General features: G+C 47.8%; 1 protein-coding gene across 2 annotated transcripts in view; it reads right to left on the bottom strand.

The window, feature by feature from the left end:
• Positions 1-474: 474 nt before the first annotated feature.
• Positions 475-25,437, bottom strand: part of LOC144496174 (angiopoietin-1-like) — a 173,688-nt gene continuing 148,725 nt past the window's right edge. For both annotated transcript variants that reach the window (XM_078217165.1, XM_078217166.1), the window contains 2 exons: positions 2,737-2,867; positions 475-1,029 (listed from right to left, as the gene is read on the bottom strand). In XM_078217165.1, coding sequence (XP_078073291.1) covers positions 869-1,029; positions 2,737-2,867 — 292 coding nt within the window. In that variant the 3' untranslated portion in view covers positions 475-868. The remainder of the gene's footprint in view (positions 1,030-2,736; positions 2,868-25,437) is intronic.

Here is a 25,437-nt window from a genome sequence, read left to right as displayed (position 1 = left end):
GGGCTGTTGTTACTTTCCAAAAGCTGTGAAGTGGAGAGGGAAACAAGCCCAAATGTTGGCATGGTCACATTGAAATTCACAGAAAGCCATTGACCACATTTCATATGCACTCTAGAGAATGCCTTGCTCAGATGTGTTTATGAGACACTTGAATTAATTTCAGGTTCCAGTTTATAAAACATTTCCTTTCTTCTCTCGGATAAACCTAGTTCAAGCCTGTTCCTTAGTGGCCTTGCCTTATTTAGAACCTCTCAGAGGCGCTGTATCTCAAACATGTTGTACAAACAGCTCACGAGCACCGTGACTGGCTCCCACAGCTCCCGCCCGCTGGCTCGGAGTTTGCTTTTGGTTGTTGTAGCAAAAAGCCATTTCTCGAAAGTGCTGCTGGATCCTCCTTCATGCCGTCCCCATTCCCCTCCAACCCCCTCCCCTCACCCCCACCATGCCCAGACCCACCCCACACACTTGTCCTGCTTTTCCAAAGGAACTTCTGAAAAGGAATCTTCCTCTGTCCCTAGGCAGGAGTTGTCAGCAGATCCGATAATGAGGCTTGGTGAGACAGGGCAGCAGGTCCAAAGTCAGAGCACTAATGGCGCTAATATTCAGCAGTCCTGCGTTAAGTCATACACGAAAAGATAGTTTCCCCCCTCTTCTGCCCCTCATTAAGACCAAACTGCCAAGAAAAGGCAAATTAATGAGTATTAAAATGAGGAAGGGTGGAGATGCTTCCAAGTGGAAAACAGCAAGTCAACATTCTTTCAAATCCTTGGAGATGGAGAGAGAGGAAAGGTTCTGGAGGAAGGTGGCTCCCAGAATTGTCCCGATCTCATTTCAGGTTAGTAATCGGGTTTGGTCTGAGTTGTTCAGGTCAGAACCCCAAAGGCCGTATCATCATGGTCACTGTGCGTAAAGAGTAACTCGGGCCTTTGAAGTAATGCCACTTTATGCCGTTCAACTTGCCCAGCTTCTGTCCCGCTGAGTAATATATCCCATTCAGATTCGAGGGCCCACAGGCATCAAACCACCAGCCTGCAGGAGCACAGAAAAATAACAGCCATGGTGTTAGCTGCACATAACAGTCATAGATTCATACAACACGGATGGAGGCCATTCGGCCCTTGGTAACTGGGCTGGCTCTATGAAGAGCTCTTCAATTTGTTCCATTCCCTCTGCACTTTCATCATAGCTTTGCAAATCCATCCCCTTCAAACGTTTCTCCAATTCCCTTTTGAAAGTTCCTGTTGAATCTGCTTCCACTGCCCTTTCAGGCAGCGCCTTCCAGATCACAACAACTCGCTGCGTTAAAATATTCTCCCTATCTCTAATGATCCGAAATCTGTTTCTCCTCCTCGCCACCAGAAACATTTTCTCCCCATCTTATCTTATTCAACCCCTTCATCATTTTGAACACATTTAATTTTCCCTTAACCTTCCCTGCTCAAAGGAGAGCAAACCCAGCTCCTCCAGTCCCTCCACTGAACTCAAATCCCTTCTCATCCCTGCAGCCATTCTGCTAAATCTCCCTGTACCCTCGCCAAGGTCTCCACATCCTTCTGAAAGTTCTGTTCTCGGTGTTCAATAACCCAACTGAGGCCTGCCCAGTGATTTCTAAAACATTTAGCATAATGTACCTATGTATGCCGTGTTTGTGAACTAACCTCCACTCACCTGATGAAGGAGCAGCGCTCCGAAAGCTCATGGTTCCAAATAAACCTATTGGACTTTAACCTGGCGTTGTGAAACTTCTTATTTAATGTAACGTCCTTGATTTTTGTCTGTGTTTTAAACAATTCAGGATCCTAAATGCATTTTTGGGACAGTTTGATCCACCTGTCCTGCCACTTTCAAGGATTCCTGTTTGCAAATATTATTTGTCACTCTCCATGCGTTTGCATGTACACGCACTCCAAATGCACTTTGCACCCTGTTTGACCCCTTCTCTTCTGGACAATTCTATATTCTAACTAACAGAGTTTGTCTTGCCCAAGTCTCTACGCACATTGGGTCAAATTTTCATTCTGGGCTCAGGAAAACCCGACCGGTGCACTCTTGTGGGTGGGAAAATGTAGCCCTGATCCCCGTGTGACTTTATGAGGATGTTTTGTCTTTTCACACTAGGCTAGCTTCGCCGCTTTGGTGTGGTGCAGTTGGTTTAGAGTGTGGATGTGAGCCGGTTAGAAGGCCTGCCTCGGTTCACTTCTACAACAGCCCAGCTCCCAACTTCATCTGGCTCAGGGACCTGGCACCAAGCAAGGTTTGATCATTCGATTGCCACTTGTTTAAGAATAAACTCTGCATCTGGCACTGACTTGGGTGATGTTCAAAGTCAGGCCGTAACGTGGAGTGTTACGCTTCGGGGCAGAGAATTCCAGAGATTCACCACCTCTGTGAGAAGAAATTTCTACGCACCTCAGTTTTAAATGACCAGCCCTTTATCTTGTCGCAATGTCCCCTTGTTCAAGAGTCTCCCTCTGGTGAAAACATCTCACCATCTACCCCGTCAACACCCCTCAGGATCTGATGTGTTTGAATAAGGTCACCCCCTCACTCCTCTACACTCCATGTTACGGCCTGACTTTGAACATCACCCAAGTCAGTGCCAGATTCAGAGTTTATTCTGTGGCAATCGAATGATCAAACCTCGCTCGGCGCCAAGTCCCTGAGCCAGATGCAGCGAGTAAATGAGAAGTTGCAGTTGAACTCTACATCGGGAGTGGCTGAGGTGGAGCAACTTACCTCCTGTTAACATCTGAGCGCATTTGCAGATACACTTGTCGTGATCCAGGTCTTTGGTGCTGAAATCTGCTCCGTGTAAAACCAAGCTGCTCTGCTTCCCTGCCGTCCCGCTGTACCCCTTCAGGAAGAGCCTGTGGACAACCACAACCAGAGGAATGGAATGATATCACTGCCAGCGAAACCACATCAAAGACACAATCATACAGCGTCATCACTCTGAGAAAGGGAGGAAGGAGGAAAACAGAAAGGAAGGAAGAACTTGAATTTCTCTCGTATCTTTCTCAGTGGTAATGACCAGTCATCATTTTAATGAAATGATGTGGAGATGCCGGCGTTGGACTGGGGTGGGCACAGTAAGAAGTCTCACAACACCAGGTTAAAGTCCAACAGGTTTATTTGGAATCACAAGCTTTCAGAGCGCTGCTCCTTCATCAGGTGAGTGGAGAGTTAGGTTCACAAACACAGCATAGATAGACACAGACTCAATTATAAGGTAATGGTTGGAATGCGAATCTTTCCAGGTAATCAAGTTTTTATAGGTACAGACAATGTGAGTGGAGAGAGGGTTAAGCACAGGTTAAAGAGGGTGTATTGTCTCCAGCCAGGACAGTTAGTGAGATTTTGCAAGCCCAGGCAAGTCGTCGGGGTTACAGATAGTGTGACATGAACCCAAGATCCCCGTTGAGGCTGTCCTCATGTGTGCGGAACCTGGCTTGCCAACCAGGATCTTGGGTTCATACTACTGTCCTGACTTGAGACAATTCACACCTCTTTAACCTGTGCTTAATCCTCTCTCCACTCACATTGTCTGTACCTGTAAAGACTTGATTACCTGTTAAGACTCGCATTCCAACCATCATCTTGCAATTGAGTTTGTGTCTATATATGCCCTGTTTGTGAGCCAAACTCTTCACTCACCTGATGAAGGAGCGACACTCTGAAAGCTCGTGATACCAAATAAACCTGTTGGACTTTAACCTGGTGTTGTGAGACTTCTTTTAGTGATATAGAAATAAAAGCAAAATATTGCGGATGCTGGAAATCTGAGATAAAAACAGGAAAAGCTGGATAAACTCAGCAGGTCTGGCAGTGTTTGTGGAGAGAGAATTAGAATTAACATTTTAGGTCTGTTATGCACTTGTACCTATTCCTATTGGCTCAGTGGATCTATGCTATATTAATATACCGAGAATGATGGCATAGACCTCGCACAAGAAACAGAGAGAAGCAGCACCATGGAAGACACCACACACCATCAATAAAAATCCATCTGCTTTTAACCAAAGTCTGTCCCTCATATCATATTTCCAATACACAAACTGAGTCCATATGAATCTCCTACACAACTGAGGAGGGAGAGAAATGCGATGGATTATATAGTGTGGTAGGGGGCAGAGGTGGAGCAGAATGGAAGGTCAGGGTTAGGTCAGAGCTAAGGAAAGATTGACAAAGATGTCATGGACACAAAACAAAGGGAGTGTTAATGGCAGCATTAAGGATTGGAGAAGGTGCTAATAGTGGGATAAAGGTGAGATAGCAGAATGTGTTAATAGGAGGATAAAGGGTGTTGTTGGTTGAGGGATAATTATCAGTCAGGGCATCAGGGGAACTTGCCTGCTCTTTCTCAAAATAATGCCATGGGATCTTTGACAGGAAGCTGGGAGGGGAAACAGGACATTAATGTAATGGTTGACAGTGCTGCGCCCCTCAATAACGCTCTGGGAGTGTCAGCCTGGATCTTAAACTTTTACATCTCCAACAGAGGAGACACCTAAACTTCAGAAATAGAAAGAATAGATCTGTTTGAAGCTCTTCCTCTATTCCTGACTATTCTCAGGCTGCTTCTGGTTAGAACATAGAACATAGAACATTACAGCGCAGAACAGGCCCTTCGGCCCACGATGTTGCACCGACCAGTTAAAAAAAAAAACTGTGACCCTCCAACCTAAACCAATTTCTTTTCGTCCATGAACCTATCTACGGATCTCTTAAACGCCCCCAAACTAGGCGCATTTACAACTGATGCTGGCAGGGCATTCCAATCCCTCACCACCCTCTGGGTAAAGAACCTACCCCTGACATCGGTTCTATAACTACCCCCCCTCAATTTAAAGCCATGCCCCCTCGTGCTGGATTTCTCCATCAGAGGAAAAAGGCTATCACTATCCACCCTATCTAAACCTCTAATCATCTTATATGTTTCAATAAGATCCCCTCTTAGCCGCCGCCTTTCCAGCGAAAACAATCCCAAATCCCTCAGCCTCTCCTCATAGGATCTCCCCTCCATACCAGGCAACATCCTGGTAAACCTCCTCTGCACCCTCTCCAAAGCCTCCACATCCTTCCTGTAATGTGGGGACCAGAACTGCACACAGTACTCCAAGTGCGGCCGCACCAGAGTTGTGTACAGTTGCAACATAACGCTACGACTCCTAAATTCAATCCCCCTACCAATAAACGCCAAGACACCATATGCCTTCTTAACAACCTTATCTACTTGATTCCCAACTTTCAGGGATCTATGCACACATACACCTAGATCCCTCTGCTCCTCCACACTATTCAAAGTCCTCCCGTTAGCCCTATACTCAACACATCTGTTATTCCTACCAAAGTGAATTACCTCACACTTCTCCGCATTAAACTCCATCCGCCACCTCTCGGCCCAACTTTGCAACCTGTCTAAGTCTTCCTGCAAACTACGACACCCTTCCTCACTGTCTACCACACCACCGACTTTGGTGTCATCAGCAAATTTGCTAATCCACCCAACTATACCCTCATCCAGATCATTAATAAATATTACAAACAGCAGTGGCCCCAAAACAGATCCCTGAGGTACACCACTTGTAACCGCACTCCATGATGAATATTTACTATCAACCACCACCCTCTGTTTCCTATCCGCTAGCTAATTCCTGATCCAATTTCCTAGATCACCCCCAATCCCATACATCTGCATTTTCTGCAGAAGCCTACCATGGTGAACCTTATCAAACGCCTTACTAAAATCCATATATACCACGTCCACTGCCTTGCCCCCATCCACCTCCTTGGTCACTTTCTCAAAAAACTCAATAAGGTTAGTAAGGCACGACCTACCTGCCACAAAACCATGCTGACTATCACCTATCAATTCATTACTCTCCAAATAACTATAAATCCTATCCCTTATAATTTTTTCCAACATCTTGCCGACAACAGAAGTGAGACTCACCGGTCTATAATTCTCTTTAGTTTCACCTTACAGAACATTCTTCAGTGGAAGTGTGCTGTGAGAGATGCGGGTTTGGAGTTGGGTACAAGCTGGTGTCAGAGAGAAGGATTCGGTGCCAGTTTGTAAACTTGCCCACTCGGACGAAAGTTAACAAATGATTTTCATTTGCTGTGTCTGTCAGCAATCAACAAGGAAAAGTGAAATAACAACAATGTGAAAACACTGAGGAATCAGGGTGGAGGGAATAATGAACTGCAAGGAGTTTGAAGTGTAATTAAAGATGCTTAGTGGTTTACTCAAGTACATAAAACCGCAACAGCTTTTTGGCCAACTTAACAAACTTTATTACAAAGCCAAGAACTATTTATTTCCCAATAAACTTGTAGTTAACATCACGCAGAATTCTTGCCGAGTTGTCATTCCTGGTTTGGAATCAATCCCATTCTATTTTTCGCTCTTGTAAACAGTGATAATTGTTCATTGCAGCGAAAACGAGAATCATCGGGCAGTGTGATGTGATTGTGTACAATATTTTCACAGTAACTTCATTGCAGTGTTAATGTAAGCCTACTTATGACATTAATAAATAAAGAACAAAGAAAATTACAGCACAGGAACAGGCCCTTCGGCCCTCCAAGCCTGCACTGACCATGCTGCCCATCTGAACTAAAACCCCTACCTTTCCGAGGACCATATCCCTCTATTCCCATCCTATTCATGTACTTGTCAAGACACCTCTTAAAAGTCACTACCGTATCCACTTCCACTACCTCCCCGGCAGCGAGTTCCAGGCACCCACCACCCTCTGTGTAAAAACCTTGCCTCGTACATCTCCTTTAAACCTTGCCCCTCACACCTTAAACCTGTGCCCCCTAGTAATTGACTCTTCCACCCTGGGAAAAAGCTTCTGACTATCCACCCTGTCCATGGTGGGAGATATAGGAAGGATGTCCGAGGTAGGTTCTTGACTCAGAGAGTGGTTGGGGTGTGGAATGGACTGCCTGCAGTGATAGTGGAGTCAGACACTTTAGAAACATTTAAGCGGTTATTGGATAGGCACATGGAGCACACCAGGATGATAGGGAGTGGGATAGCTTGATCTTGGTTTCAGATAAAGCTCAGTACAACATTGTGGGCTGAAGGGCCTGTTCTGTGCTGTACTGTTCTATGTTCTATGTTCTATGCCTCTCATAATCTTGTAGACTTCTATCAGGTCGCCCCTCAACCTCCGTCGCTCCAGTGAGAACAAGTAAACCTAAACAACAGTCAGTGCAAGAGGTGCAGTGACATGAAAGATGCCACAGGACTCCTTCCCTCCCTACCTCTGTGTCGATAAGTTCATTCACAGGATGTGGGCGTCGCTGGCTAGGTCCAGTACTTATTGCCCATCCCTAATTGCCCCTCAAGAAGGTAGTGGTGAGCTGCTCTCTTGATTCGCTGCACTCTCGCTGGTGATTGACACAAGTGCACTGCCACCTGAGGGCATTCTGCAGGTACTGGGATGCGGTCGTGCTGAGGGTTACCCTGTGGAACTAGAAATCCAGGGAATGTTAGTTCAAATCCTGCAACATCTCACTCAATGGAGGAGGGAGAGGTTTAGGGAGGGAATCTCAGAGCTTAGGGCCCAGGTAGTTGAAGGCACCATTGGTGGAGCAATGGAAATGTAGTTGGGAAGGCAAATGCAATATCAGCACTCATTTCCAGAGGACTAGGATGTAAAACAGGGATGTACTGCCGAGGCTTTAAAAGGCTCTTGTCAGACCCCATTTGGAGTATTGTGAGCAGTTTTGGTCCCCATATCTAAGGAAGGATGTGCTGGCCTTGAAGAGGGTCCAGAGGAGGTTCACAGAAATGATCCCAGGAATCCTGGGAATGCCAAAAATGTGCTGGTTAGGCTGATTGGCCATGCTAAATTAACTCTTAGTGTCAGGGGGATTAGTAGGGTAAATACGTGGGGTTATAGGGATAGGACCTGGGTGGGATTGTGGTCGGTGCAAGCTCGATGCGCCAAATGGCCTCCTTCTGCACTGTAAGGATTCTATGATGCTAAGATTCTATGAATGAAAAGCTTGACGTAAGAGGAGTGTTCGAGGACTGTGGGTCTGTACTTGATGGAGTCTAGAAGGATGAGAGGGAATCTCATTGAAACTTACAGAATACTGAAAGGCCTGGATAGAGTGGACATGGGGAGGATGTTTCCACTAGTGGGAGAGACTAGGATCCGAGGTCACAGCCACAGAGTAAAGGGATGAGCCTTTAGAACCAAGATGAGGAAGAATTTCTTCAGCCAGTGGATGGTGAATCTGTGGAACTCATTGCCACAGAGGGCTGTGGAGGTCAGGTCATTGAGTGTCTTTAAGACAGAGATAGATAGGTTCTTGATCAATCAGGGGATCAAGGGTTACAGGGAAAAGGTAGGAGAATGGGGTTGAGAAACTTATCAGCCATGATTGAATCACGGAGCAGACTCGATGGGTCGAATGGCCTAATTCTGCTCCTATATCTTATGGTCTTAAATTCTGAGATGTATAAAACGGCCAGATTAGCACAGAGATCTCCGCGAGCGCTGGGACCAGAGGAGATTATAGACAGGGTGGGGGGAGGCGGAGGCCATGGAGGGATTTGAAAATGACGGAGTCTAATTTTAAAATGAGCTCTTGTATGGGAATTCTAAAAGCACAGAGCTGCCGGATTGGGGAAGGTGAGGAGGAGGGAGGGGTGATGGATTTCCAGGATATGCTTCTTGCCCCTCAGTGGCTACACACAGGTGGAGCCAGGAAGAATATTTGAATCTTTAACTTCAATGTTCCCAGGGAAATCTGAAACTGCAGCAAGGAGAGAATCTCTCTGGTTGGATTACGACATGATGTGGAGATGCCGGCGTTGGACTGGGGTGAACACAGTAAGAAGTCTCACAACACCAGGTTAAAGTCCAACATGTTTATTTGGTAGCAAATACCATAAGCTTTCGGAGCGCTGCTCCTTCGTCAGATGGAGTGGAAATGTGCTCTCAAACAGTGCACAGAGACACAAAATCAAGTTACAGAATACTGATTAGAATGTGAATCCCTACAGCCAGCCAGGTCTTAAAGATACAGGCAATGTGGGTGGAGGGAGCAATACACACCTCTTTAACCTGTGCTTAATGCTCCCTCCACCCACATTGTCTGTACCTTTAAGACCTGGCTGACTTTAGGGATTCGCATTCTAATCAGTATTCTGTAACTTGATTTTGTGTCTCTGTGCCCTGTTTGAGAGCACATTTCCACTCCATCTGACGAAGGAGCAGTGCTCCGAAAGCTAATGGTGTTTGCTACCAAATAAACCTGTTGGACTTTAACCTGGTGTTGTGAGACTTCTTACTGGATTACAACAGCCAGAACAAGTCCCATTGAGTGCAGCTAAGGCAGGTGAGAATGGCAACACTTGGCTTGTGGCCTGCCACCCCCCGCTACACCAAACACAATCAAGTTGACACAAAGCAGTGTTTGCCTGAATTATTGTAAAACTCTTGCTAACCACAGCTCCCAGTGCTAGTTAAAGTATCTTGGGAACTAAAGGTGAAAGCTGACATTTCAGAACAGGGGGCACTTTGTGTGGGTGTACGGGTTCGAATCAAAACCTCTTCCATTTAATGTCAGCTGACTCCCAGCCCATCAGCCCCCCCTCCATTGAGCTGTTACACTCGAGGCTGCTAAAAGGTTCAAATCTTTCATTTTGAATCGAACCCCTTCAGTCTGAATCACCAACACAGCCAGTGCCGCAGTGCTGCCTGAACTAAGGACAGAAGTGGAGCAAGAAATGAAAAGAGGCACTGTATACCGAGGGAGTGCTGCACTGTCAGAAGTGCTGTCTCTCGGATGAAGTTTTGAACCAAGAGTCTGTCTGCTCTCTCGGGTAGATGTAAAAGATCCCATGGCCACTCTTCCTCAGATGTGGAGATGCCGGCGTTGGACTGGGGTGAACACAATAAGAAGTCTCACAACACCAGGTTAAAGTCCAACAGATTTATTTGGTAGCAAAAGCCACTAGCTTTCGAAGCGCTGCTGGACTTTAACCTGGTGTTGTGAGACTTCTTACTGACTCTTCCTCAGAACAGTAGTGTCCTAGCCAACATTCATTCTACAATCAACATCACTAAATAGACAGATGTGGCCATTATCATCGTTGAGTGTGGGATCTTGCTGTGTGAAAATTGGCTGCCATGTTTCCTACATTACGTGGAGATGCCAGCGTTGGACTGGGTGGGCACAGTAAGAAGTCTCACAACTACAATCATGCGACTCGGCCAATGTTGTCTACCTGATACGCTGCAGGAAAGGATGTCCCGAGGCATGGTACATTGGGGAAACCATGCAGACGCTACGACAACGGATGAATGAACACCGCTCGACAATCACCAGGCAGGAGTGTTCCCTTCCTGTCGGGGAACACTTCAGCAGTCACGGGCATTCAGCCTCTGATCTACAGGTAAGCGTTCTCCAAGGCGGCCTTCACAACACACAACGCAGAGTCGCTGAGCAGAAACTGATAGCCAAGTTCCACAGACATGAGGACGGCCTAAACCAGGATCTTGGGTTCATGTCACACTATCTGTAACCCCCACCATTTGCCCTGGGCTTGCAAAATCTCACTAACTGTCCTGACTTGAGACAATACACCCTCTTTAACCTGTGATCATCCCTCTCTCCACTCACTCTATCTGTCTGTCCATGTAATGACCTGATTACCTGTAAAGGCTCGCATCCCAACCATTATCTTGAAATTGTGTCTCTGTCTATATATGCCGTGTTTGCGAAACCTGCCTCTCCACTCACCTGATGAAGGAGCAGCGCTCCGAAAGCTCATGATGCCAAATAAACCTGTCCTATATTACAACAGTGATGGCATTTCTAAAGTACTTTATTGGCTGTAAGACATGTTGGGACATCCTGAACTTGTGAAAGACGCCATATAAATGTAAATCTTTATTTTTCTTTGATGTAAAGCTCAAGAAAGAGATGTACCCCAAGGTAAAGTTCGTCGAGCTGGCTACGGTTTCTTAGATTAGATTAGAGCTAATTGTGCTGAATGAATCCGCGCACTGTCTCCATATATGTGTAGTCTTGATGTGGAGTTGCCGGCGTTGGACTGGGGTGGGCACAGTAAGAAGCCTCACAACACCCAGGTTAAAGTCCAACAGGTTTATTTGGTAGCACGAGCTTTTGGAGCGCTGCTCCTTCATCGAATAAATAAACCTGTTGGACTTTAACCTGGTGCTGTGAGACTACTTACTGCACATATATGTATCGACACACAACTCATTTCAAATATATTCGACAATGCTTACTGATTATGACAAACTGGCAAACAAACAAACTGACACAAAAATGAAATGATTAAGGAAATTAAGAAAATTCACTCTGAAAGTTTGGATCAATTCTGAGTTGATAAAAGACAGGAATTTCTGTGGAGGGTTAGACTGCTGCTACTCAGAAGAGACAGAGCAATATCACCAAACATGGGGGAAAAAAAGGCCAGTTTCTCGGGAAAACAAAGATTTGAAAGAATGGAGGAACATTTATTGTCAAAGAGAAGGTCTTAAGGGAGCAGAGTTTCCCAAACTGCCGCCTTTGAACTGTCGAGAAGAGAGCAGCAACTATCGCCGGGTCTAAGATATCTCAGGGCAAAGCGAAAGACCAGGGAGAGGAATGAGGAGATTGTGTAGCTTCAGACGTCTGTCCTCAGGCATGAATGGAATAAACGAGGGACTTTCCAGAAAATCTGAACATTTACCGTTGCATTGAAGATAGATGGAGATGTTTTCACAGCGAGTGCAGAGCTTGCTGCAGACACTGGATCGAAACCGCAGTGATTTAAGGTTCAGCAAACTGTCTGGTTACACGTAGCATAATGTCAGGATAATCCTGTCACACACACACACTAACTGAGCTAATGTTACAGCACTCTGTAGAGGAGTAAATTAACTTTGAAATTTCACAGCAAGGGTCAGTGCAGCCACTGCACCGACAGAACCTTGAGGAGAGACATGCCGAGGGACTCCACAATATAAATCTCATTTTCTCATTGTACAGGGGAAAGAGGAGGATGGACGGGGAGGGGATGGGAATGAAATACTGGCAGCATCTCATCTCCTGCAATTAACCATTCGGTAAGATTGCAATAAGAATCAATCCGTGTTTCCCCTGCACCTCATGGCATCATTTCCAGCCAATGAGGTGTGCTGTTCAATCATAGAATCCTCACGGTGTCCAGGAGTCCACCTGGCCTGTCGAGACTGCACTGACTCTGTGACAGAGTATCTTACCCAGGCCCTATCCCCCACCCTATCCCTGTAACCACACACATTTAGCATGGCCAATCCACTTAACCTGCACATCTTTGGACACAAAGGGGCAATTTAGCATGGCCAATCTGCCAAACCTGCATATCTTTGGACACTAAGCGATAATTTAGTATGGTAAGAAGTCTCACAACACCAGGTTAAAGTCCAACAGGTTTATTTGGTAGCAAAAGCCACAAGCTTTCGGAGTAGCGCTGCAGTGGCTTGTGCTACCAAATAAACCTGTTGGACTTTAACCTGGTGTTGTGAGACTTCTTACTGTGCCCACCCCAGTCCAACGCCGGCATCTCCACATCATAATTTAGCACGGCCAATCCATCTAACCTACACACCTTTGGACACTAAGGGGCAATTTAGCACGGCCAATCCACCGAACCTACATATCTTTGGAGTGTGGGAGGAAACCAGAGCACCCGGAGGAAACCCACACAGACACGGGGAGAAAGTGCAGACTCTGCACAGACAGTGACCCAAGGCCAGAATCAAACCTGGGTCCCTGGCCCAGTGAAGCAGCAGTGCTAACCACTGTGCCACCGTGCCACCAAGCGCAGTCACTGTTGTAATGTGGGAAATGTGGTGGCCAATGTGTGCATAACAAGATCCCACAAACATCAAAAATGGCAACCACTCCTAGTTAGACGTCAGTTTCAACATAGCAAGATGTCCCAAGATGCTTCACTGGAGCAATTATTAAACAAAATCTGACACCCACATCAGAACAGGTAATCAACCCGGTCAAAGAGTTGGGTTTTAAGGAGCATCATAAAGGAGGAGAGAGAGGTTTAGGGAGGGAGTTCCTCAGCTTAGGGCCCAGGCAGCTGAAGGAATAGCAACCAGTGCTGGAGCGATTAAAATAAGGGTTACTCAAGAAGCCAGAATCAGGGGTGTGCAGATATCTCGGAGGGTGTGGGGCTGGAGGAAGTTACAGAGATAGGGAGGGGTGGAGGGTCTGGAGGAGGTTACAGGGATAGGGAGTGGTGGAGGGGCTGGAGGAGGTTACTGAGATAGAGAGGGGTGTGAGGCTGGAGAAGGTTACAGAGATAGGGAGGGTTGGAGGGGCTGGAGGAGGTTACAGAGATAGGGAGGGTGTGTAAGGGCTGGAGGAGGTTACAGAGATAGGGAGGGATGTAGGGGCTGGAGGAGGTTACACAGATAGGGAGGGATGTAGGGGCTGGAGGAGGTTACAGAGATAGGGAGGGGTGTAGGGGCTGGAGGAGGTTATAGAGAGAGGGAGGGGGTGTAGGGGCTGGAGGAGGTTACAGAGATAGGGAGGGGGGGTGTAGGGGCTGGAGGGAGTTACAGTGATAGGGAGGGGTGGAGGATCTGGAGAAAGTTACAGTGATAGGGAGGGTGATTTCCAATGATGATAGCTTCATTGGAGGAAGTGCAATGATGTCCAGACACTCTGATTCTGGCGATGTTGATTGAAGGATAAGTATTGGCCAGGCCACAAGAGACAACAGCAAATAGTGACATGGGATCTTATGCATCCACCTGACAGTGTGGCACTCCCTCAGTACAGACTCTCTGACAGTGCGGCACTCCCTCAGTACTGACCCTGTGACAGTGCAGCACTCCCTCAATACTGACCCTCTGACAGTGCGGCACTCCCTCAGTACTGACCCTCTGACAGTGCAGCACTCCCTCAATACTGACCCTCTGACAGTGCAGCACTCCCTCAATACTGACCCTCTGACAGTGCGGCACTCCCTCAGTACTGACTCTCTGACAGTGCGGCACTCCCTCAGTACTGACCCTCTGACAGTGCAGCACTCCCTCAATACTGACCCTCTGACAGTGTGGCACTCCCTCAGTACTGACCCTCTGACAGTGCGGCACTCCCTCAGTACTGACCCTGTGACAGTGCGGCACTCCCTCAGTACTGACCCTCTGACAGTGCAGCACTCCCTCAGTACTGACCCTCTGACAGTGCAGCACTCCCTCAGTACTGACCCTCTCTCAGTGCGGCACTCCCTCAGTACTGACCCTCCGACAGTGCGACACTTCCTCAGTACTGACCCTCTGACAGTGCAGCATTCCCTCAGTACTGACCCTCTGACAGTGCAGCACTCCCTCAGTACTGACCCTCTCTCAGTGCGGCACTCCCTCAGTACTGACCCTCTGACGGTGCAGCATTCCCTCAGTACTGACCCTCTGACAGTGCGGCACTCCCTCAGCACTGACCCTCTGACAGTGCAGCATTCCCTCAGTACTGACCCTCTGACAGTGCAGCACTCCCTCAGCACTGACCCTCTCTCAGTGCGGCACTCCCTCAGTACTGACCCTCTGACAGTGCGACACTTCCTCAGTACTGACCCTCTGACAGTGCAGCACTCCCTCAGTACTGACCCTCTGACAGTGCAGCACTCCCTCAGTATTGACCCTCTGACAGTGCGGCACTCCCTCAGTACTGACCCTCTGACAGTGCAGCACTCCCTCAGTACTGACCCTCTGACAGTGCAGCAGTCCCTCAGTACTGACCCTCTGACAGTGCAGCAGTCCCTCAGTACTGACCCTCTGACAGTGCAGCACTCCCTCAGTACTGACCCTCTGACAGTGCAGCACTCCCTCAGTACTGACCCTCTGACAGTGCAGCACTCCCTCAGTTCTGACCCTCTGACAGTGCAGCACTCCCTCAGTACTGACCCTCTGACAGTGCAGCACTCCCTCAGTACTGACCCTCTGACAGTGCAGCACTCCCTCAGTACTGACCCTCTGACAGTGCAGCACTCCCTCAGTACTGACCCTCTGACAGTGCAGCACTCCCTCAGTACTGACCCTCTGACAGTGCAGCACTCCATCAGTACTGACCCTCTGACAGTGCAGCACTCCATCAGTACTGCCTTGGGAGCATCAACCTGGATTATGTGCTCTGGACTTTGGAGTGGCAACTTGAAGCTTCAGATTGAGATGTGCGAGCCACCCACAGAGCGACTGATGAAAATCGAGAGAGAAAGGGACCCTATTATTTATTGAGGTCTTTTCTTCAAGCTGTGAAGATGGGAGATTGGTCCAAATTAAAGTCAGCAAAAAGCAAATATTGATGCTGTAACCAGCTAGTGCTCCAGTAACCGGGTTCTCGTCCGATTGCGGTCGGATATTTCCCAGGAATGAAGATTTGTGGCTTTTCCCTCTGGTGCTGCCAGATTCGAATGCTCAATATTGACTCTGTAACTGTTTGCATTGTATTTACTGTAACTGTGAATCATCTGGCTCCAAATAACAGACAGAATGTGGGATATACAAGGAAAAGATTACCAACCTAACCGCTTTTGCCATCAGTAAATTCGAACCAATATCCCTTCATGAATAATTTATCCATTTATCAATCAGTTTGGGATTGGAAATATAGCAGTGCTTTAATTCACACAAAAACAGCAGACCTGCAGCAGCCTCCGTGATTGGAAGGTAGAGAGATAGTGATTTATCAAGCTTTGAAATGTCAGCATTCCACAGAATGGGCAGCTCTGTTACTGGGAAGGGTCAGAGGTGCCGGAGTCATTCATTGCACAGATAAATGGAAGTGTTTGCTATTCTGTTCCATTTTATTGAGATCCATACAGAATCCAGTCTTGTTCTGTTCTGTTGTATCATCTCTGTCTGCAATCAAACGTTGTCTCTTCTAAAGTAGTTCCTTCTTTGTTTGTTTGTTTTCTCACCTCTCCTTCCGAACCTTTCTGAAAATGGCTTTGGATGGGGCTGTCATCGTCCTGAACTTCAGTTCAAGAACCTCCTCTGAGACTTTTCATAGAATCCCTACAGTGCAGAAGGAGGCCATTCAGCCCATCGAGTCTGTACTGACCACAATCCCACCTAGGCCCTATCCCTCACATATTTACCCTACTAATCCCCCTGACACTAAGGGGCAATTTAGCATGGCCAATCAACCTAATCCGCACATCTTTGGAATGTGGGAGGAAACCGGAGCATCCGGAGGAAACCCACGCAGACAGACAGTGACCCAAGCCGGGAATCGAACCCGGGTCCCTGGCGCTGTGAGGCTGCTGTGCTAACCACTGTGCCACCGAGCCACCCCATGACTGCAGAGGCATCACCACCGGTCACCACCAATCCCCGTCCTTCGCCCCACTGCGCCTCTGAGAAGGAGAGGGTTTGCTGATAAACAGCAACTCGCCAGGAATATTAGCAAGATGATTAACGGGATCAGAAAGAATGATTAATGAGAGGGAAACATGTCAAACCAGGGATATTACCACCCTGGGAATGAAAAATCTGCTCCTCAAAGGATGAGGAATATTTTATCCTTTCACCTTTCTGACTCAAGCAACTTTGGACTGGGAGGAAACGATTTGAGAAATCCATCACCAGTTTAATTTCAATGACTGGCTGGTCTCCAATGGCATCACACGTGGGGGAGCCATGAATAAATGTGTGACTGTAGATACACCAAACTAGAGAGAGAGAGAGAGATGAACAGAGCCAGGCTGGGGAAGGACTCGGGAAGGAGAACAGAGATGGGAGAGTGAAAAAGCAGGTTGGAGAGGATAAGAGAGGAGGGGAAGGGAATGGGAGTGGAGGATAAGGGTGCAGATGAGGGGATGAGGGTGGGCAGAGAAAGGGTGAAGCTATCCCTATGTTGGCACGGTGGCACAGTGGTTTATACTGTTGCCTCACAGCGCCAGGAACCCGGGTTTGATTCCCAGCTTGGGTCACTGTGCGGAGTTTGCATGTTCTCCCCGTGTCTGCGTGGGTTTCCTCCGAGTGCTCCAGTTTCCTCCCACAGTCTGAAAGACGTACTGGTTAGGTGCGTTGGCTGTGCTAAACTTTCCCTCAATGTACCCGAACAGGCGCTGGAGTGTGGAGACTAGGGGGTTTTTGCAGTAACTTCATTGCAGTGTTAATTTAAGCCTACTTGTGACTAATAAATAAACTTTAAACCCTAAACAACATGTAAGAGTTTCATTAAAATTACAGAAGAATCCTATAAAGATGCCAATATCTTGCATGACTCTTGGTCAAGTGTCTCTCTGGAAAGGGAAGGGGAAGACTCAAGGATTCCCAGGCCACTCTCAATTCCCTGACCAAGGCTGGTTTCTGAGATCTCTGGGAACAGATTTATCTCCTTGCTGTCTCAACTGTGCACAATGCACAACTCAACAGGGAGGAGTCAATCTTAAAATGGGTTTATTTTTTAAAAATCAATCAGTTTTGAAGTTTATTTGAAGTTCCTCAAGGGGTAGTTCCTGCATGTATCTGGCGATACATGTCCCTTTGTCTCTCATGGTTCTTGGGCACACACAGAGGTCAAGCACCATCTTCTGTGTCATGAATATAAAAGTCCTGTAGTTCTGTCGCTCCACAAAACCACTACACGTCTCATAGCTTCCAAGCACGACACGGGAGTGGGGCATCATTCCCTGAGCTCAGGGAGTCAGGATCTGTATCTTGCCCAGCTGTGCCGGGCGGCACAGTAGCACAGTGGTTAGCACTGCTGCTTCACAGCTCCAGGGACCCGGGTTCGGTCACTGTCTGTGTGGAGTTTGCACATTCTCCCCATGTCTGCGTGGGTTTCCTCCGGGTGCTCCGGTTTCCTCCCACAGTGCAAAGATGTGCGGGTTAGGTTGATTGGCCATGCTAAAATTGCCCCTTAGTGTCCTGAGATGCGTAGGTTAGAGGGATTAGCGGGTAAATATGTAGGGATATGGTGATAGGGCCTGGGTGGGATTGTAGTCGGTGCAGACTCGATGGGCCGAATGGCCTCTTTCTGTACTGTAGGGTTTCTATGATTCTAACCACAGAGTTAATGTTTCCCTTACATAAAAATCATTTCTTTTTGAGGGCTAATCGAGCTCAGTTCCTTCATAAAAATCCACGATAAAACAACACGTGCCAACACGAGATATGTCAGACTAAGACTTCCGACAAAATATACAATCGGACTATCCAAACATATTTCAGCTCCCTCAGAGTCAATGGTGTCTGATAAAGATTCCTGTACAATCAAAGACTTCATTGAGAGTGATGAGCTTCTGTATAAAACCTCACCAATGGAGGGCTGTGTGGACATGGCCAGTGTCTCTCTGGGACCTCCTCTCTGACCTTTCTGTGCTTCTAAAACACCATGACTGTCAGGAGACTGTTGGCCACTTCTAGTTCATTTTCCCCGGCATTATTCATTTTATGGGAGAGTTTAGATAAATTCCGATTGTTTTCACTGGAAAGACGGAAGCTGAGGGACGACATGATAGAAATCTACAAAATTATGGGAGGCATAGACAGGGTGGATAGTCAGAGGCCTTTTCCCAGGATGGAATCATCAACTACAAGAGGGCACAGGTTCAAGGTGAGGGGAGACGTGTGGAAATTGATTGACTTTCACACAGAGGATGGTGGGTGCCTGGAACGGCACGGTCGCACAGTGGTTAGCACTGCTGCCTCACAGCACCAGGGACCCGGGTTCAATTCCCAGTTCGAGTCACTGTCTGTGTGGAGTTTGCACATTCTCCCCATGTCTGCGTGGGTTTCCTCCGGGTGCTCCGGTTTCCTCCCACAGTCCAAAGATGTGCAGGTTGGGTTGATTGACCATGTTAAATTGCCCCTTAGTGTCAGGAGGATTACCAGGGTCAATTTATGGGGATAGAGCCTGGGTGGAAGGCTCGATGGGCCGAATGGCCTCCTTCTGCACTGTAGGGATTCTATCATTCTATGAATGCACTGCCAGTGGCAGTGGTGGAGGCAGGCACATTAGCAACATTCAAGGCACATGAACGGGAGGTGAACAGAGGGATAGAAACCGCGTCTGGACAATAAGTAGTGGGTCTAAATAAGGATTAGGAATTGGCGCAGGTGTGATGGGCCGAAGGGCCTGTTTCTGTGTTGTATTATTCTTTCATAGAAATCATAGAAACCCTACAGTGCAGAAGGAGGCCATTCGGCCCATCGAGTCTGCACCGACCACAATCCCACCCAGGCCCTACCCCCACATATTTACCCGCTAATCCCTCTAACCTACGCATCCTAGGACTCTAAGGGGCAATTTTCAACCTGGCCAATCAACCTAACCCGCACATCTTTGGACTGTGGGAGGAAACCGGAGCACCCGGAGGAAACCCATGCAGACACGAGGAGAATGTGCAAACTCCACACAGACAGTGACCCGAGCCGGGAATCGAACCCGGGACCCTGGAGCTGTGAAGCAGCAGTGCTAACCACTGTGCTACCGTGCCGCCTTTGTTCTAAATAGTATCGCCACAGCGAGAATGAGTAAATAAAACAAACATGCTTTGCTTTCTGCTGAAGAATACAAGACTTGAAGATGTTAGGGTGATCATGTCCAGGCTTTCGTTGGAATGATCACCTCATTTGTAGCACATTGGGCCGATGCTTCAAGGAAAAGGCAGTGTTAATGTTGTAATTAATGCACAAATCAGCAAGTTCAGGGAATGAAGATATTCGCTGTGAATCTTCAGAACTTACACCACTCCCCCACTCCCTTCGCTCCTCACTCACCCTCACACTCACCCTCCATGTTATCTTTCAGTACTTGCTACAGTTACACAATCAATTGTCCTAAAGTCACCAGAGAACATTAAAGTGGCACGGTACCACAGTGGTTAGAACTGCTACCTCACAGCACCAGAAACCCGGGTTCAATTCCCGGCTCAGGTCACTGTCTGTGGAGTTTGCACATTCTCCCCGTGTCTGCGTGGGTTTCCTCCGGGTGCTCCGGTTTCCTCCCACAGTCCCCACCCCACCCCACCGTGGGGTTATGCTGCAACTGTACAGGACCTTGGTGAGACCACATTTGGAATATTGTGTGCAGTTCTGGTCACCTCACTATAAGAAGGATGTGGAAGCGCTGGAAAGAGTGCAGAGGAGATTTACCAGGATGCTGCCTGGTTTGGAGGGTAGGTCTTATGAGGAAAGGTTGAGGGAACTTGGGCTTTTCTCTTTGGAGCGGAGGAGGCTGAGGGGAGACTTAGTAGAGGTTTATAAGATGATGAGGGGGATAGATAGAGTGAACGTTCAAAGACTATTTCCTCGGGTGAATGGAGCGGTAACTAGGGGGCATAACTATAGGGTTCATGGTGGAAGATATAGGAAGGATGTCCGAGGTAGGTTCTTTACGCAGAGAGTGGTTGGGGTGTGGAATGGACTGCTTGCAGGGATAGTGGAGTCAGAAACTTTAGGAATATTTAAGAAGCTATTGGATAGGCACATGGAGTACTTCGGGATGATAGGGAGGAAATAGCTTGATCTGGGTTTCAGATAAAGCTCGGCACAACATCGTGGGCCGAAGGGCCTGTTCTGTGCTGTACTGTTCTATGTTCTAGTCCAAAGATGTGCGGGTTAGGTGGATTGGCCATGCTAAATTGCCCCTTCATGTCAGGGGGATCAACAGGATAAATATGAGAGGTTACGGGAATGGGGCCTGGGTGGATTGTGGTCGATGCAAATTTGATGGGCCGAGTGGCCTCCTTCTGCACTGTCAGGATTCTATGATTGCTGATAATTTAACCTTTTAACTACACATTATTGTTAATACAATGTTAATCATCTCTCTGGCCCATAAAGGGAATAATTCCAACTGTTCAGTCTCAGTTCTACAGGCTGTATGTTCTTCCGAGAGATCTTAAACACCTCCAATTCAGATCTAAAAGATCTGACTTATTTTCCTTTCTGTCGCTCTTAATCCAATCTTTCTTTCCCTCTCTTAATCTCTCTTTCTGTCTCTGATTTGACTCCAATTCACTGATTTCCTTCTCTGGTTTGTTTATCCATTCTTAAACTTCGTTGGTTAATGGGATAGACGGTCAGTCCTATCCTTCGCTGAGATTCCAGATGCCCCGTTGCCCCTCAGGGCATCGTTATCAACTCACGCCCCCAGAGGGTTCGCGGCAAAAGGCCGCAGGCTCAGAATCAAGCTAACCTGAAAATCTAACCACCCAGGACGCTTGCTGTCACTGACATCAGGGATTGTAGCAACAGGAGGAGGAGTTCAGCACCCCCCCCCCCCCCACCCCTACCCGCACCCCACCCCCACCCCCGCCTGCACCCCCACCCCCACCCCCGCCTGCACCCCCACCCCCCCCCACCCCTACCCGCACCCCACCCCCACCCCCACCCCCACCCCCACCCCCGCCTGCACCCCCACCCCCACCCCCACCCCCACCTGCACCCCCACCCCCACCCCCACCCCCACCCCCACCTGCACCCCCACCCCCACCCCCACCCCCACCCCCACCTGCACCCCCACCCCCACCCTCCCCCAAAGCCTGCTCTGCCATTCCCGATCATGGGACTGTCGAACTGGTCTCGCTGCCAGTAAGCACGGACTGCTTAACTACTGAACATGTTTTAGAATTTGTTCAAATTCTAAGAAATGATCATGAAAATGATCAAAACTATTTCGCACGGAACATCAGTTCCTGCCGCTTTGCCAACTCCACCTCGCAGACCAATTGGTTGACCCCACCCTGAGTTGGAACAATTTCGCCATTCCTTCATTTTGGTTGGGTCATAATCCCAGCGTTCCCAACAGCGTTCCGGGGTGTGACCACACCACACGGACTGCGGTGGTTCACCACCATCATCTTAAGGGCGGAGATGGGCAACAAATGTTGGCCTTTCCAGCGATGCCCTCGTCCCGTGAGTGAATGAATAAGGAAAGCACTGTCAATGCAGGGACTTGCGGAGTGTGTTCGAACCATTAGACATTAATTCGGAATGCTTTCTCCATAAAAGTGATGAAGAAAATTAGGCAGAGACCCTTCTCCTTCAGACCCAAGATCTCAGCTTTAATTCCTCCAAGTCCTTTGATAACAAAGTATGTTGGTATGTTGGCTTTCAGAGCGAGAGGATTTGTGTACAGGGATAGGGATGTTTTACTGCAATTGTATCGGGTGTTGGAGAGGCCACACTTGGAGTATTGTGTGCAGTTTTGGTGTCCTTATCTGAGGAAGGATGTCCTTGCTATAGAGGGAGTACAGTGAAGGTTTACCAGGCTCATTCCTGGGATGGCAGGTCTGTCATATGAGGAGAGGCTAAATTGGTTAGGATTATATTCACTGGAGTTTAGAAGAGTGAGAGAGGATCTCATAGAAAGTTATAAAATTCTAACAGGGTTAGACAGGGTAGATTCAGAAAGAATGTTCCCGATGGTGGGGGGAGTCCAGAACTAGGGGTCTTAGTTTGAGGATAAGGGGGAAACATTTTAGAACTGAGGTGAGGAGAAATTTCTTCACCCAGAGGTGGTGAATCTGTGGAATTCATTAACATAGAATGTAGTTGAGGTCAAAATGTTGTCTGATTTCAAGAAGAAATTAGACATTGCTCTTGGGGCTAAAGGGATCGAGGGATATGGGGGCAAGGGGGGATCAGGATATTGAATTTGATGATCAGCCATGGTCAAAGTGAATGGCTGAGCAGGCTCGAAGGGTTGAATGGCCTCCTCCTGCTTCTAGTTTCTATGTTTCTATGTTTAAGACCTTTTAATGAACACAGTTAAATAAGCTGGGAGTGTAAGTCTGTTCACTTCTTTAGCATGGAGGGCTTCTCCTAAGCAGCTGTCATATTGAGTTTTGTTCCACAATTTGAACAGAGATGCCAGCAATGCTCGGGCATAACTGCAGTGATTGTGGTGCCTGTCTCTTTAAGACAGCACTGCGGAAGAGTGTCACCTGACTTGAGGGATCAATGGGAACTGAGAGTGAATGATCACCCCAGAGGGTGGAGCCCTCCCTCAGGCAGAATACATCTGGGTTTTTAAATGCACAGGGCAAAATTACTTTGTAAACTGCTGCTCGGTTTTCCTGCTTTTTGGGAGGTTTTGGCGATATGTAAATGAGTCTGCACAGAAACCTGGGCGGTGGGGGGGGGGGGGGGGGGGGGGGGGGAAGGGAGAGGGGGGGAGGGGAGGGGGGAGGGGGGAAGGGAGAGGGGAAGGGGGAGGGGGAGGGGGGAAGGGAGAGGGGGAGGGGGTGAGGGGGAGGGGGTGGAACCATGCAAAGGTCTGTTGACCTCAGGTGGAATTTTCCAGTCTTGGGTGTGCCCGGCTGGGAAGTTCTGCCCCAAGCATCAGATCGAGCCCAAGTTGGGGTCCAATGCCTTCTCTTGTCAGCCTGGATCTGGTTTGCCTCTCTTGTGGGGACCATGAATTGGATTCAATTTGAATTAGGGGTGGGATTTTCCAGCAACTGTTGCCTCATGACCAGAAAATCCCAACCCGAGCTCAACAGACTTTTGCGTGGTCCCCCTCCCCCGCTACAATTCCCGCGGTGGGCGGGACGGGAAAATTCCGCCCTTGATTTCTGTAGCAGGCATGGAGATAGATTAAGGACTTGCCGTGATCACTCTGCGTGTTGGTTTTATAACTTTAAAAACTGAGGAAAATGTTTTATGAAACACATGGAACTCTCATATTGCAGTGACCTGTTGTGCACGCTTCAAGGCATTTTTTTACAAGTACTCAAAGCATTTGAAAACAATAGCAAAAGCCCTGAGATGGGAGGTGTGAAATTATCCTGAGCAAAGCCTTGTATCGACCAAATGCTACAGCAAGGCTGAGGGGTCAGAAAGAAAAATACCAGATGCCTCAGTTCAAACATTGGTCTGCCAATTGCCTGTCCCCTAGATTGAAAGAAGTAAATCCAGCCGGGCTCTGGAGCCAACCCCTATTCCTTTCTACAATTAATCAATAAAACTCTACATCCATTCCAATATCTTGGCAATGTTTCCTCTTTCCAACTATATTCCTTTCACAGATTACTTTGTCGCCCAAAGAAAAGGAGCAGTAATTTATCTTTCTGCAGTAATTGGGTGTGAGAGTTTTGGAAGTGGTTACTGGGATGTGTTCATTAATAATGAAATCTGTATTGCTTGCTCCTCCTATCTGACATGTCAATTGGCTGGATTGAGTCTCAGTGAAATGTCCAGTAACGAGAGGAACTCAAACTCTTGAGTCCAGGTCACCCCAGCGGTCTGGCCAATGCCTTGCAGCTCATTACTGAACATTTGGATCAGTCGTAGCAACAAAGTTTTTCTGTCACTATTGCAGACAATGTTACTCCCAACTCTCCAGCTGCTGTCTCCAAGTGACAAGACTGACCGAATCAGTCTGATCAATTCTGTGAATTTTGTTTCTATTTCATGCACAACCCAATGCTCTGATGTGACAAGGTAGGAAATTGGCGGTGTGCATATTCGCAGCAGGGATAATTTTGCGCGTGTTAAGCAGTGGGTGATTATCTGGCTGTACCATTCACAGTAAGAAGTCTCACAACACCAGGTTAAAGTCCAACAAGTTTATTTGGTAGCACAAGCCACTAGCTTTTGGAACGCTGCCCCGACGTTACAACAACAGATGAATGAACACCACTCGACAATCACCAGGCAAGACTGTTCTCTTCCTGTTGGGGAACAGTTCAGCGGTCACGGACATTTGGCCTCTGATCTTCGGGTAAGCGTTCTCCAAGGCGGCCTTCACGACACACGACAGCGCAGAGTCGCTGAGCAGAGACTGATAGCCAAGTTCCGCACACACAAGGACGACCTCAACTGGGATCTTGGGTTCATGTCACACTATCTGTGACCCCCCATGACTTGCCTGGGCTTGCAAAATCTCACTAACTGTCCTGGCTGGAGACAATACACATCTCTTATAACCTGTGCTTTACCCTCTCTCCACTCGCATTGTCTGTACCTTTAAGACTTGATTACCTGTAAAGACTCGCATTCCAACCATTATTTTGTAAATTGAGTTTGTGTCTTTATATGCCCTGTTTGTGAACAGAACTCCCACTCACCTGATGAAGGGGCAGCGCTCCGAAAGCTAGTGCTACCAAATAAACCTGTTGGACTTTAACCTGGTGTTGTGAGACTTCTTACTGTGTTTACCCCAGTCCAACGCCAGCATCGCCACATCATGCACCATTCACTCACAGGGCGAGTTTTCAACGCCAGTCACACCACGACAACAACTTGAATTTTCATGGTACCTTTAACCGAGTGAAATGTCCCAAGATGCTTCAGTGGAGAGCAATCAGACACACTTTGGCCAAGCCACCTAAAGGAGGCGTTAGGTCAGGTGACCAAACCATAGGTCACTGCAATAAGTTTTAAGGAGAAACCTTAAAGGAGAGATGAGAATTTTAGGGAATGAAATCCAAAGTTTGGGATCTTG

The sequence above is a fragment of the Mustelus asterias genome, chromosome 7 (assembly GCF_964213995.1).
Source record: "Mustelus asterias chromosome 7, sMusAst1.hap1.1, whole genome shotgun sequence".
Classification (NCBI taxonomy): Eukaryota; Metazoa; Chordata; class Chondrichthyes; order Carcharhiniformes; family Triakidae; genus Mustelus; species Mustelus asterias.
Note: the sequence above shows the minus strand (reverse complement) of the source record. Positions and strands in the feature narration are given on the sequence as shown.